This window comes from Zophobas morio, unplaced genomic scaffold (assembly GCF_036711695.1).
Source record: "Zophobas morio isolate AGI-343-1 ecotype UQ-CSIRO unplaced genomic scaffold, CSIRO_AGI_Zmor_V1 ptg000030l, whole genome shotgun sequence".
NCBI classification, from domain to species: Eukaryota; Metazoa; Arthropoda; class Insecta; order Coleoptera; family Tenebrionidae; genus Zophobas; species Zophobas morio.
In genome coordinates this window covers 1860880-1875919 of record NW_026972135.1, presented here as the reverse complement: position 1 = coordinate 1875919, position 15040 = coordinate 1860880, and the positions used below count along the sequence as shown (strand labels likewise).

At 29.6% G+C, this 15040-nt stretch overlaps 1 protein-coding gene across 1 annotated transcript; it reads left to right on the top strand.

Annotated features, from left to right (window-relative positions):
- Positions 1-3378: 3378 nt before the first annotated feature.
- On the top strand, positions 3379-4560 carry LOC135138711 (brachyurin-like). The gene is made up of 5 exons (XM_064068694.1): positions 3379-3534; positions 3594-3942; positions 4000-4086; positions 4143-4285; positions 4345-4560. Exons 1-5 carry the CDS (start codon positions 3472-3474, stop codon positions 4504-4506), a joined length of 804 nt encoding a protein of 267 aa, XP_063924764.1. The 5' UTR covers positions 3379-3471; the 3' UTR covers positions 4507-4560.
- Positions 4561-15040: the final 10480 nt, after the last annotated feature.

Sequence of the window (15040 nt, the reverse complement as noted above, 5' to 3'; positions counted from 1 at the left end):
AATGATCCAGGAAAATCGAAAAAGTAATGAACAAAAATTATTTTTTTACAAATACCTAAACATTATAAAAAATTGCAAAATAAGATACGAAAAACTAAATAATCCAGGAATTGAAAAATCGAAAGATTGCAAGATTGTAAAAATTAAGAAATAGAAAAATTGGAAAACCGAAAAAAAATCAGGATACCTAAAATTAAAGAAATGAAAAATTGGAAAATCGAAAAATTTAAAACCGAAATATTGAGAAATTAAAAAATTGCTAAATTTTAAAATTTAAGAATTAGAAAATTTGAAAAACTGAAAGATCTAAATTCAAAAACTGAAAAATTGCACAAAAGAAAAAATTAAGGTATCTAAAATCTGAAAAATTCAAAAGAAATGAAAAATTGGGAAATCAAAAAATTTAAAACCGAGAAATTGAAAAATTAAAATCGAAGGATTGAAAAATTGCAAGAAATAAAACTAAAATGTCTAAAAATCGAAAAACTCAAGAAAAGAAATATTATATATAAAATGAAAAATCGGAAAACGAAAAAACGTAAAATTGATAAAACGAAACATTAAAATATCTAAATATTGGAGAATTGAAAAATTGTAAAATCGAAAAATTATAAAATTGTAAAGTTAAAAAATTAATGACCCAGGAACTGAAAATCGAAAAATCCAGAATTGAAAAATCGAAAGACTGCAAAATTGCAAAAACTAAGAACTAGAAAAATTCAAAAACTGAAAAATTTACTAATTGAAGAAATAAAAAATTTCAATAGGGAAACAATAATAACATTTGAAAAAATGAAAAAATAAAAAATTGTAAATTGTAAAATCGAAAAATTTACAACCGAGATATTGAAAAATGAAAATTCAGGAATTGAAAAATTGAAAATTTGCTAAATTTTAAAATTTAAGAAATAGAAAAACTGAAAAACTGAAAACTTTACTAATTGAAAAATTGAAAAATTACAAAATTGTTACTTTTAAAAATCAAAAAATTGAAGTAATGATAAATTGGGAAATCGAAAACTTTAATACCAAACAATTGAAAAATTAAAATCCAAGAATTTAAAACTTGAAAACTGCAAAACTAAAAAATTTGAGGAGTTGAAAAATCGACAAGTTAAAAATCGAAAAACTTTAAAACAGCAAAATTTAAAAATTGGAAGATTGAAAAATTGTAAAATCGAAAAATTATAAAATTGTAAATTTGAAAAGTCGAGAAGTGAAAGTTGAAAAATTTATGAAAATAACTTTAAGTAATCTAAAATTCAAAAAATTTAAGAACGAAAAATATACAAATAAAAAATGCAGGAATTGAAAAATCGAAAGATGCTAAAATTGTAAAAATTAAGAATTAGAAAAATTGAAAACCCGAAAAATGTATTAATTGACGAATTGAAAAATTGCAGAAAGGAACAATTAAAATACCTAAAATTAAAGAAATGAAAAATTAGAAAATAGCAAAATTTAAAACCGAGACATTGAAAAATTAAAATCGAGGAATTGAAAAATTGAAAAATTGCAAAATTTAAGAAATAGAAAAATAGAAAAATCGAAAGACCTATTAATTGAAAAACTGAAAAATTAAAATCGGAAAACGAAACATTAAAATATCTAAATATTTGAGGATTGAAAAATTGTAAAATCGAAAAATTAATGATCCAGCAACTGAAAATCGAAAAATTAATGAACAAACATTAGTTTTTTACAAATGTCTAAACCTTATAAAAATTGCAAAATAAGATACGAAAAACTAAGAAATCAAAAAATAGAATAATTGAAAAATCGAGAAATTCAAAAATAAAAAATCCAGGAATCGAAAAAGTTCGCAAAATTAAAAAATGAGAAATTGAAAACTTAAAATGGAATAATTGAAAAATTGAAAAATTGCAAGAGGGAATATAAAATAACCAAAAAACCGAAAATCTCAAGGAAAGAAAAATGGAAAAACCGAAAAATTAAAAATCGGAAAACGAAAAATCGTAAAATTGATAAAACGAAACATTTTAATATAAAATTGTAAAGTTGAAAAATCGAAAAATTGATGATCCAGGAACAAAAATTATTTTTTTAGAAATATCTACTAATTAAAAAAATGCAAAAATAAAATTCGAAAAACTAAAAAATTAAAAAATGGAATAATCGAAAAACTGAAAAATTTCAAAACTAGGAATTGGAAAGTTAAAAACTCAGATAACTGAAGAAATGAATAATTGTAAAATCAAAAAACTAAAAGTGAGAAAATACAAGAAAATCAAAAATTAAAATACTTAAAAATTATAAAAAACCAAAACTTGGAAAATGAAAATCGAAGACTAAAAATTGAGGAACTAAAATCCAAATATATTAAAAATCGAAAACTGAAAAATAGAATAATTGAGAACTGTAAAAAATTGAAAAGTCAAAAAATGGGAAACTAAAAATTTGCTAATTGCAACATTGAAGAAACGACATGTTGAAAAATCGAAAAGTTAAAAATCAGAAAAGGGAAAACACGAAAACTGAAAATATTGATGTTTCTCAAAGAAAGACTAAAAATAAACAAGTATGTTTCCGTAACACAATAAGTTCGAATCATAGACAGTGGCGGAGTATGTATGGTACTTATAAAAATATTGTATTTGGTAACCCTTAAAACAAACGCCAACCAAGACTAAACGAGGTTCAAGTATTTAGTTAAAAAATCTTCAAAAGTAAGATTTATGATTATGCTGTAACAAAATCCTGAATTTTTTATTTTAATCCATAGATCCTTATTCGTAGTCAATGACAAGCAGTTTTGAAGTTGTTAATCTAAAAGATTTAACTATAGTTTCCACTTATTTGTAAAGGTAATTACCCGTATAAAATGATGAATTAAGCGTTTATCTATAGAACTTCGACAATTGTGTAGTTCAAAGTCACGCATAATAAAGATAACCTAAAACAAACAAAGTAAAATCTATCTATCTCTACTACCGCAATTAATTGATCCAGATAATAGGTTTAGTCATTTCCTTAAAAATAAGTCGTCTCAATTTCCACAAATTGCAACAACAGTAAAATTTTGCAGAAATATTTTGAAAGATTAATTAACAAAATAATAAAGTTTTCAGCAACATGTTAAACACATAAACAAAGCACGTTTTTCTGTAGTCGTCAGATCTTGATAGCCAAACCAAACACAAGTCGTCTGACAATCTTCTTTTGTTATTGGAAACTTTTTATGTAATTTTCTTATCATAAGTCTTAATCAAATCTCCCAATGACGATAACCGTGGCTTCATTCTAAGAAAGAATTAACCATACAGAGTCAATAAACATGCAAAAAAATAACGGACGTACAGTTTCATAAGAAATCCTTATCTCTCATTATTAAAATTGAGTACTGCAACAGTACTTAAGTAACAGGAACCCAACCACTAATCTTATCACGTAGAATCTAGAGTACAGTCATCACCTATAAAAGACAATCATCGATTTTCATCGTAACTAAACATGGAATTCTCTCTACGAGTTTTTGTAATTTTTGTAATTTTCGCAAACGCCTCTACACTTGCGGTAAGTACCACCTAGACATAGAAAGTCGTGTACAATGACAATGTATTTGTATTTTTCAGAACCCAGTACTGAAACCTCTGAAAAAACCTGAACCACGTATTATTAATGGAGACGAAGCCCGTAGTGGCCAATTTCCTTGGCAGGCAGCCCTGTACATCACCAGACCTGGTGAAACCACCTGGTGTGGAGGAGCTTTGATCAGCAGTCGGTGGATTTTGACGGCAGGTCACTGTGTCCACTACGCCACCCATTTTAAAATTGCTTTGGGTTCAAACTCTCTAGTCGGGGTGGACCCAGATCGGGTAGTTATAGACACAGTTCAGTATATTCTACACGAGAACTACAACTCCAATACCTTGGATAATGACATCGCCTTGGTTATGTTACCCTACGCTGTGACTTTTAATGGTAACTTTGAAACATTTTTTTTTTAAACAAAGTGGTGATTTTTGTATTTGTTTATAGACAAGATCCAACCAGTTGCTCTCTCTTCTGGTACTTTATCCGATGGTACCACCGCTACAGTGAGTGGATGGGGACTGACTAGCGACAGTACGACTTTTCTGTTTTAATTAGAACTACTTCACTAAGTATTTGTGTGGTTTTAGGTGCAAGCGAACCCTCCACTACTTTGAACTACATAAGTCTGACTACAATTTCAAACAGTAACTGTAATCGAGTGTATGGTGAACTACCCACCGGAGCAGTTTGTGCCCAAAGAACTACTTCTATAGTTCAGAGCACCTGCGAGGTTAGTAAACACACTAATTAATTAAAAAAATGTTTCCTAATGTTCTAATTCTGGTTTAGGGAGATAGTGGTGGTCCGTTTGTTACCTACACTTCCAGTGGGCCCCTCCATGTCGGTGTTGTCAGTTTTGGACACCCCGATGGTTGTGAAAGTGGTAATCCAGTTGCCTTTGCCAGGACGGACTACTACAGGAACTGGATTAAACTTAAGACCGGGGTTTAAGATAAGAGTGATAAGATTTCTTTTATAAATTTGTAATAAAAGAATGAAGCTTAATTGTGTTTGTTTTTGGGGTTTATAACCGCTGGACTCTTTGTTGTCGTTCCCGAAATTAGGAAGGTACTACGCATTGTCCAATTTTTATTGTTTGAGAAGACTACTGAGGAATTTAGAAATAATGAAAAGTAAATAATAATCTTTATAGTAGTGTTTGCGTAGCAAACACAACGTGATTATTAATGATAATAGTAATAGTAATGATAATAAATTACTGATGTCAGCATTTTGACGTGGACTAATTAAGTGGAAATACGGAAAAACTGGAATGCAAAATTTTTTAAAAAAATTGTAGTTTGAATATTTGAATATTTATAATATTCGGTTTGGAATTAATTTTAAAAATATTTCTTTTGAAATCACATTTTTCTTTAAATTCGAAAAATTTCTAACTTCGTTTGGAAATTCTGGAGAGAAAGTGAGAGTTTTCGGAGAAAAAGAAGGCCGAAAGTAATTTTTGGAACTCGAAATCTATAAAAAAAAGTTCTTTAAATGATTTTTGAAGATTTTAGAAAAAACGTCGAAATTCTTATAAGCTTTTGAAAAAGTTGTCTAAAAATGCATAAAAAATTTAGAAATGTAGAATGATGTGCTGGTTCGAAAAATATAGGTGTGTTTAGGGTCCCCAACCAAGGTTTTAGAAATATTCCGTTTGGAACTCAAAAATTTAGTAAAATTTAGTAAAATTCGAAAAAAAAATTAATATCTTGTTCGCCGATTCTGGAGAGATTCCGAAAGTATTTTCTCGACGTCGAACTTTACAAAAAAATCTCTTTAACTAATTTTCGAAGATTTTTTATAAAAGGTCAAACTTTTCATAAGGGAGAGTAATCAAAAATTGCTCTTTTGAAAAAATGAATGATAAAAAATCTCGAAAGTAGATGTCGACGTACCGCTTCCAAAAATATGACGTATTTATAGTCCCGGAGCAAGATTTTATAGATATTCCGTTTAAAAGTCCACTTTAAAAAAAAAAAGAAAAATTTCGAAATTTTGTTGGTCGAAATCTACAAAAAAATTTCTTTAGGTAATTTTTGAAGGTAGTCGAAAAAAGCGCGGAATTTTCAAAACTTATTGAAAAACAGCGCTTTTGAAAACTGGTTTAAAAATGCATAAAAAATTATGGGATGTAGATCTTGAAGTGGATCAAGATTTTGAAAATATTCAATTTGAAAGTAAATTTTTCCAAATATTTGAAAATTTTCAATATTTCGTTTGTGGATTTCGTTGAAATCTGGTCGAAACTAATTTCTGGAAGTCGAAAACTACAAAAAAGCTTTCGGTAATTAAAGTAAGTAAAGTAAAGTAAAGTTTATTAATGCTACAACAAATTGTTTTGCACAGGTCAAAAAAAAAATACATATTCACATATAATATTACAAGTACACACACAATGAACATCAATTGAATTTGAAAGACAAATATTCTTCATACGAATAAAACGCATTTTTAATCAACAAACGTTTTAAAGTATCTTTAAATACATGTATATTTAAATTTCTCATTACTGTTGGCAGTGCATTAAAAAATTTGGAAGCATAATATCTGTGGCCAGTAGCAGTTTTATCTAGGCGTACATATTCTTGATTTAAATTGTGTCTACGACGAGTAGAGTACGGGTGGATGCTTGCATGAGTGTGAAATCTAGATATATTCGATTTTACATATAAGCAACATTGCAAAATGAACATACAAGGAAACGTAAGAATTCCCAATTCTTTGAAAGCTGCTCGGCAGTCGGCCCTGTAATGTAAGTTTGCAAGGATTCTAATGGCCCTTCTTTGCGCTGCAAACAAGCGGTGCCTGGAAGAAGAATGGCCCCAGATAAGTAGGCCATAATTAAGAATATTGTGAATTATGCCGAAATAACAAGCTTTTAGGGTTACTTGCGATACATTAGATGCTAGGTTGCGTAGCAGATATATATTTTTATTAATTTTTTTGTTTACGCAATCCCCGTGAAGATCCCATCGTAATTTGGAATCGAACGTTAGACCCAAGAAATTGACAGAATGTTCAAATGTCGGGGATGTGGAAGAATCTAAATTTGCAGTGTCCATGAGCTTTAGAGTAAAATGCATGTTGACACACTTCTTTTTATTAATTACTAAGTTGTTGCTGTTAAACCAATCGGAAGCTATTAATCGCGATGTTTCAGCGCTCTCTGCTGCTTTTTGTAAACACTTTCCACTACTGGTCAGAGTAGTGTCATCAGCATATAAAATAGTGCCACCTTCTTTCAAATGCGATGCGAAATCATTTGTGAAAATAATGAATAACAGCGGCCCGAGTATAGATCCTTGAGGGATGCCTAACTTGATAGGGATATCTTCAGATTGTTTCCCCTCAAAACTTACCCTCTGCATACGACTGCTCAGAAAGGAAGTTAGTAGTCTGCAGCTCAGGGGATGTAAATTGTATGCATAAAGCTTACGAATAAGGGTAGTATGACACATACAATCGAAAGCCTTTGATAGGTCCAAATATTCTACTAGAAGTGTTTCCTTTGAGTCAAAAGCATTGCATACCTTGTCAGTGAGAGAAAGCAGTGCGTCCACAGGGGATCTACCTTTTCTAAACCCGAACTGATGAGCAGAGAAAATGTTATTGTCTTCAAAATAACTGCCCAATTGAATTGCAAGGACTTTTTCAAGAACCTTTGAGAAAACGGGAAGCAGTGAAATAGGCCGATAGTTATTTATATCTTGGGGATCATCTTTTTTAAGTAAGGGCACTACCACCGCCTTCTTGAGACAATCTGGGAAAACAGCCTCTCTTATACATGCATTGATCAGTTTGGTCAATGGACTAGCAATTATATCCTTAATACTTTTTAGTACTTCCACATTTAAACCGAATATATCCCTAGCTCGACTCGTTTTTAAACTTGCAATGACACCGTGTACAAAGCCAACAGATACTTCCTTAAAAATAAAATAGTTATGACACAAAATATCATAGTTATTAACACAAAGAGAGACAACAGGATCAAGCTTAGGACTAGGTAAATTTTTTACTATATCAGAGGCAATGCTCGTGAAATACGAATTAAAGTTTTGTACAGAAATGCCGCTTTTTGATGTATCGTGGACTAAGACATTTTTGCGTTTAGAATTTATGATTTTCCACATGGCTTTTTGTTTGTTCGCAGCGGAATTAATGACTAAGTTATTAGCAGTCACTTTGGCATTTTTTATAGTATTACGATATAAAGCCCTGTAGGCATTTCTGGCTTTTTTAAGTTCGTCACATGGATTGCATTTGTATAAATCGTCAAGAAAACTTAAATTATCTCTCATTTTTTTGAGATCTTCGCTAAACCATTTTACATCAGTTTTTAAATGATTGACAGAAATTCGTCGTTCCGGAAAAGCAAGAGTGTAATAATTATGTATAATTTCCATAAACGTATTAAACAATTCCCGAACATGGTCGACAAAGGGCAAAATTTTCATAACGGGGACATTTACAGAAAAATGGATTGTTTGAAAAAATTGTTTAAAAACTCATAAAAAAGTGTTGATCTGAAAAATATATCTGGCTTATGATGACAGAGCAAGATTTTAAAAATATTCCTTTTGAAATCACATTTTTTTTTAATTCGAAAAATTCCGAAATTTCGTTTCGAGATTCTGAAAAAATTGTAGTTTTCAAAGAAATGAGGCTAAAAGTAATTTCTGGAAGCGAAATCAACAAAAATTTCTTTAAATAATTGTCGAAGATGGTCGAAAATAGGTCGAAATTTTTATAAAGAGTTTTTGAAAAAGTTGTCTAAAAATTCACAAAAAATTCCGGGATGTGGTTCTAGACGTATATACTTACTAATTCAAAAAAATATATATAGTGTGTTTATAGTTACGGGGCAAGACTTTAGAAGAATTCCGTTTGAAAGTAGATTTTTTCAAAAAATGCGAAAAATTTTGTAACTTCTTTTGGGAATCTGGAAAGATCGAAAGTAATTTTTGAAACTCGAAATCTGGAAAAAAAGTTATTTTAAGTGATTTTTGAGGATTGTAGAAAAAAAACGTCGATATTTTTATAAGCTTTTGAAATGAGCTTTTGAAAAGTTGTGTAAAAATGCATAAAAAATTTGGAGATGTAGAATGATGTGTTGATTCGAAAAATGTAGGTGTGTTTAGGGCCCTCAAGCAAGATTTAGAAATATTCCGTTTGGAAGTAAATTTTTCGAAAAAGGTCAAAATTTTCATAAGGGGCAGTAATAACTGCTCTTTTTAAAAAATGAAAAAAATCAAATAAGTCTTGAAAGTAGATGTCGACGTACAGCTTTCAGAAATATGACGTATTTATAGTTCCCGGAGCAAGATTTTATAAATATTCCGTTTAAAAGTCCACTTTTCAAAAATAAAAGAAAAATTTCGAAATTTTGTTGGTCGAAATCTACAACAAAATTTCTTTAGGTAATTTTTGAAGGTAGTCGAAAAAAGCGCGGAATTTTCAAAATTTATTGAATAACAGCGCTTTTGAAAACTGGTTTAAAAATGCATAAAAAATTATGGGATGTAGATCTTGAAGTGGATCAAGATTTTGAAAATATTCAGTTTGGAAGTAAATTTTTCGAAATATTTGAAAATTTTCAATATTTCGTTTGCGGATTTCGTTGAAATCTGGTCGAAAGTAATTTCTGGAAGTCGAAAACTACAAAAAAAACTTTCGGTAAGTTGTTTAAACATTCATAATTCATAAAAAAGCGCTGATTCGAAAAATATAGCTGGCTCATGGTTACAGAGTAAGATTTTAAAAATATTTCTTTTGAAATCACATTTTTCTTTAAATTCGAAAAATTTCTAACTTCGTTTGGAAATTCTGGAGAGATAGTAAGAGTTTTCGGAGAAAAAGAAGGCCGAAAGTAATTTTTGGAACTCGAAATCTAAAAAAAATTCTTTAAGTGATTTCTGAAGATTTTCGAAAAAACGTCAAAATTCTTATAAGCTTTTAAAAAAGTTGTCTACAAATGCATACAAAATTTGGAGATGTAGAATGATGTGCTGATTCGAAAAATATAGGTGTGTTTAGGGTCCCCAAGCAAGGTTTTAGAAATATTCCGTTTGGAACTCAAAAATTTAGTAAAATGTAGTAAAATTCGAAAAAAAAATTAATATCTTGTTCGCCGATTCTGGAGAGATTCCGAAAGTATTTTCTCGACGTCGAACTTTACAAAAAAATCTCTTTAACTAATTTTCGAAGATTTTTGATAAAAGGTCAAAATTTTCATAAGGGGGAGTAATCAAAAATTGCTCTTTTGAAAAAAATGATCAAAAATCTGGAAAGTAGATGTCGACATACCGCTTTCAAAAATATTACGTATGTCTACTCCCGGAGCAAAATTTTATGAATATTCCGTTTAAAAATCCACTTTTCAGAAAAAAAGAAAAATTTCGAAATTGTGTTGGTCGAAATCTACAAAAAAATTTCTTTAGGTAATTTTTGAAGGTAGTCGAAAAAAGCGCGGAATTTTCAAAACTTATTGAAAAACAGCGCTTTTGAAAACTGGTTTAAAAATGCATAAAAAATTATGGGATGTAGATCTTGAAGTGGATCAAGATTTTGAAAATATTCAATTTGAAAGTAAATTTTTCCAAATATTTGAAAATTTTCAATATTTCGTTTGTGGATTTCGTTGAAATCTGGTCGAAAGTAATTTCTGGAAGTCGAAAACTACAAAAAAAGCTTTCGGTAATTCCCGAACATGGTCGACAAAGGCCAGAATTTTCATAAAGGGGATATTTACACAAAAATGGATTGTTTGAAAAAATTGTTTAAAAATTCATAAAAAAGTGCTGATCCGAAAAATATATCTGGCTTATGATTACAGAACAAGATTTTAAAAATATTCCTTTTGAAATCACATTTTTTTTTAAATTCGAAAAATTTCGAAATTTTGTTTCACGATTCTGAAAAAATTGTAGTTTTCAAAGAAATGAGGCTAACAATAATTTCTGGAAGCGAAATCAACAAAAATTTCTTTAAATAAATGTCGAAGATGGTCGAAAATAGGTCAAAATTTTTATAAAGAGTTTTTGAAAAAGTTGTCTAAAAATTCACAAAAAATTCTGGGATGTGGTTCTAGACGTACATACTTACTAATTCAAAAAAACATATATAGTGTGTTTATAGTTACGGGGCAAGACTTTAGAAGAATTCCGTTTGAAAGTAGATTTTTGCAAAAAATGCGAAAAATTTTGTAACTTCGTTTGGGAATCTGGAGAGATCGAAAGTAATTTTTGAAACTCGAAATCTAGAAAAAAAGTTATTTAAGTGATTTTTGAAGATTGCAGAAAAACGTCGATATTTTTATAAGCTTTTGAAATGAGCTTTTGAAAAAGTTGTGCAAAAGCATACAAATTTGGAGATGTAGAATGATGTGCTGATTCGAAAAATGTAGGTGTGTTTAGGGCCCCCAAGCAAGATTTAGAAATATTCCGTTTGGAAGTAAATTTTTCGAAAAAGGTCAAAATTTTTATAAGGGGGAGTAATCAAAAACTGCTCTTTTTAAAAAGTGAAAAAAATCAAAAAAATCTTGAAAGTAGATGTCGACGTTCCACTTCCAAAAATATGACGTATTTATAGTCCCAGAGCAAGATTTTATAGATATTCCGTTTAAAAGTCCACTTTTCAAAAAAAAAGATGGTTGAAGTTTTCTAAAAAATGAGGCTGACAGTAATTTCTGTAAGTCGAAATCTACAAAAAAATCTCTTTAGGAGGTTAATTTTGGAAAAAAAAAACATGTCAATTTTCAAAAAATATCGAAAAATAACGTTTTTGGAAAAGTAAAGAATTCTGGTTCGAGAAATATGTTTATTGTCTCGGAACAAAACTTTAGAAGTATTCCGAATTTTTCAAAAAATTTCGAAATTTCTTTTGACGATTTTGCAGATATGGTGGGAATTTTCGAAAAAATCGGACCGAATGCAATTTCTGAAAGTCGATATTTGGACAAAAAATCTCTTTTGGGTGTTTTTCAAAGTTGGTCGAAAAAGGTCCACGTTTAAGAGTACATTTTGTAAAAAATTTCGAAAATTTGACGCCGAAAGTAATTTCTAGAAGTCGAAATCTACAATAAAGGCTTTTGAAAAAGTTGTCTAAAAATTCCCAAAAAATTCTGGGACGTAGATCTAGAGATTTCCCGTTTGAAAATAATTTTTTTCAAAAATTCGAAAAATTCCAAAACGTCCTTTGACGATATTAGAGAAATGGTGTAGTTTCGGAAAAATTAAGCCGAAGTAACTTCTGGAAGTCGAAATCTACACAAAAATCTCTTCGGGTAGTTTTCGAAGATGGTCGAAAAAAGCTCGAAATTTTCAAAAAGCTTACCGATAAATTGAACTTTTGAGGAAGATTTTAGAAATATTCTCTTTGAAAGTAAATTTTTAGAAAAATTCGAAAAATTTCGAAATTTTCTTTGACGGTTCTGGAGAAACGGTGGAAGTTTTCACAGAAATAATTTCGAAGACAATTTTTAGTCAAAACGTAAAAAAAATCTTTTTGAGTAATTTTAGAAGATGGCCGAAGATAGCTCAAAATTTTCATATCGGAAAAATACTGAAAATCTGCGCGTTTGAAAAAATGGATCAACGATTTACAAAAAAAAAACTAGAATGTAGATCTTTACACACTTATGGTCTCAGAGCAAGATTTTAGAAATATTCAGACTGAGATGGTAGGATTTTCCGAAGAAATGGGCGTAAAAGTGACTTCTGGAAGCCGAATGTACATAAAAGTCAATCCACGTAATTTTCGAAGATGGTCGAAAATAAGTGAAAAATTTTATAAGGGGATGTGCTAAAAAGTTGGATTTTTGAAAAAGTTGCCTAAAAGTAGAGAAAAAATTCTGGGATCTTGAGCTACTGTTACCAAAAATATCGGTGCTTTAGAGTATCGGAGCAAGATTTTAAAAAAATATTTCGTTTGAAAATAAATTTTTCGAAAAATTAATAAAATTTTGAAATTTCGTTTAACGATTCTGAAGAGATGGTAGGAGTTTTCGATGAAATGAGGTAGAAAGTAATTTTCGAGGATGGTCGAAGAAACGTCAAAATTTCCATAAAAAAGAACTAGGCTTTTGAAAAAGTTGTCAAAAAATCATAAAATTTTTGATGTAGATCATATCCCGTGTTTATGGTCCCAGGAAAGTATTTCGTTTAAAAATAGGTAGGTTTTCGTCAAAAAATTCGAAAAATTTCGAAAATCTGATTGGCGATCCTGGAGAAACGGTGAGTTTTCGAAGAAATGAAACCGAAAGTAATTAATGGAAGTCGAAATCTGCAAAAAATCTCTTGGGGATTTTTGAACACAATCGAAAACAACACGAAATTTTCAAACAATACCGAAAAATTGCGCTTTTAAAAAAAGGAGTTTAAAAATTTATCAGAAACTCTGAGATCTTAAAAGTAAACTTTTTGAAAATTTTGAAAATTTCCAAATTTTGTTTGACGATTCTCGAGAAATTTTTTCAGTAATTCTCGAAGAAAAGGACGAAATTTTCATAAGATCTCGATGTCTTGATTCAAAAAATATGTATAACTGGTCCTGGTGCCAGATTTTAGAAATACTCCTTTTTTAAAAATTCGGAAAATTTGGAAATTTCGTTTCGTCATTCTACAGAGTTTGCAGAAGTTTTCGAAGGAATGAGGCTTTCTGGAAGAGAAATCAACAAAAAAATCTCTAAATAATTTTCGAAGGTGGTCGAAAATAGGTCGAATTTTTAGTAAGGAAACAGTAAGCTTTAGAAATACATATTCGGTTTAAAATTGATTTTTTTGAAAAAAACTTGTTTTTCGTTTTAAAACTCTGGAGACTGTAGAAGTTTTCGAAAAAATGAGACCAAAAGTAATTTCTGGGGTCGAAATTTACACAAAAGTCTCCTTTGGTTATATTCGTAGATGGTCAAAAAGAAGTCAAAATTTTCATAAGGAAAAATAGGACTTTTGAAAAAATTGTCTAAAAATTCAGAAAAAGTTCTGAGATTTTACGTCCTGATTCGAAAAATGTGACGTGAGTTTGAAAAATTGCGAAATCTCGTTTTGCGAATTAGGAGAAATGGTGCCAGTAGTCGAAGAAATTGTGGCAAAAGTAGTTTCTGGAAGTCGAAATTTACAAAAAAGTGTTTTTGGGTAATTTTCCACCGTGCTAGAAAAAAGTTGGAAATTTTATAACAGGGAGGACTGAAAAATTGCTCCTCTGAAAAAGCTGTCTAAAAATTCATAAAAAAATTCTACACTGTATATTTCGACATGTTGACTCGAAACATGGTAATTTTATTGTTTAGGACCAAAATTTTTGAAATATTCCTTTTCAAATTCCATTTTTTCAAAAAGTTCGAAAAACTTTGACAATTCTGGAGAGATGGTAGGAGTTTACGAAGAAACGAGGTTGAAAGTAAATTTTGGAAGTCGAGATCTATAGAAAAATCTTTAGGTAATTTTACTAGATAGTTGAGAAAACGTCCACATTTTCATAAGAAATACTGAAAAATTTAGCGTTTGAAAACGTTATATAAAAATTCAGAAAAAATTCTGAAATATAGATTTTTACCTACTCAAAATGTAGCGGCGTTTTTGGTCGCGGAGTAAGATTTTAAAAACAAGAAATTCTCTCTGGAAACGAAATCTTCGAAAAATTCTGCCATCTAAATCTCAACGTGGTTATTAGGAAAACTTGCGTGTTTATGAGTTCGGAGAAACATTTTAGAAATATTCGGTTTAAAAGTAAAGTTAAAAAAATCTAAAAATTGCGAAATTTCGTGAGGCGATTCTGGAAAAAGTAAAAAAGTATTGAAAAATGGAGATTTTGAAAAAGATGTCTTAAAATTCATAAAAAATTCTAAGGTAGAAATAGATCTAGAGAAAATCAGTGACCATAACTTTTCAAAATTTTCGAAATATTTTATTTAAAAAATTGTCATATTTCACATCAGCAATTTTGGAAAAATGATATTAATATTTGAAGAAATGAAGCCGAAATAAGTTTTGGAAGAATTTTAAAAAACTTTTAGATGTCAGTCAACAAAAAAATTCTTTGGCAAAGTTTCAACGACGTTCGAGAAAAAATATGCAAAACATTGAAAAAATAAAAGTCTTGAATTTTAAACCTGTTGGTTGTATTCTAAGTACACATAAATAACACAGCAATAAAAAAAGTAGATAGTCCTAATAAATATGAAGTGAATTCTTAATTTAGACATTTTTCGAAAGTTATACATATCATAAAATTTTAAAGTCTTTTGGAACAGCGATAATGAAGGATTTAATGACAACCTACGTCAAACTCGGGCACCAGTTTTTTTATGTCACAATAGTACTAATACGACAAAGGTTATTGTGGCAGTTAAACACAAAAGAGGGAACAAACTAATTCCAAGAGAGTACTTTGAAACTGTATAGCTTTATTTGAAAAAAAAAGTCATTGTATACATCCTTCACCCGGTAATTATAATAATACCAACTTTAGAAAAATTGTAAAG

Coding starts and splice junctions, on each gene's coding strand:
- LOC135138711 (XM_064068694.1), top strand. CDS start 3,472: ATGGAATTCTCTCTACGAGTTTTTGTAATTTTTGTAATTTTCGCAAAC. Junction 3,535..3,593: donor CAAACGCCTCTACACTTGCG/GTAAGTACCACC, acceptor TGTATTTTTCAG/AACCCAGTACTGAAACCTCT. Junction 4,087..4,142: donor ATGGGGACTGACTAGCGACA/GTACGACTTTTC, acceptor GTGTGGTTTTAG/GTGCAAGCGAACCCTCCACT.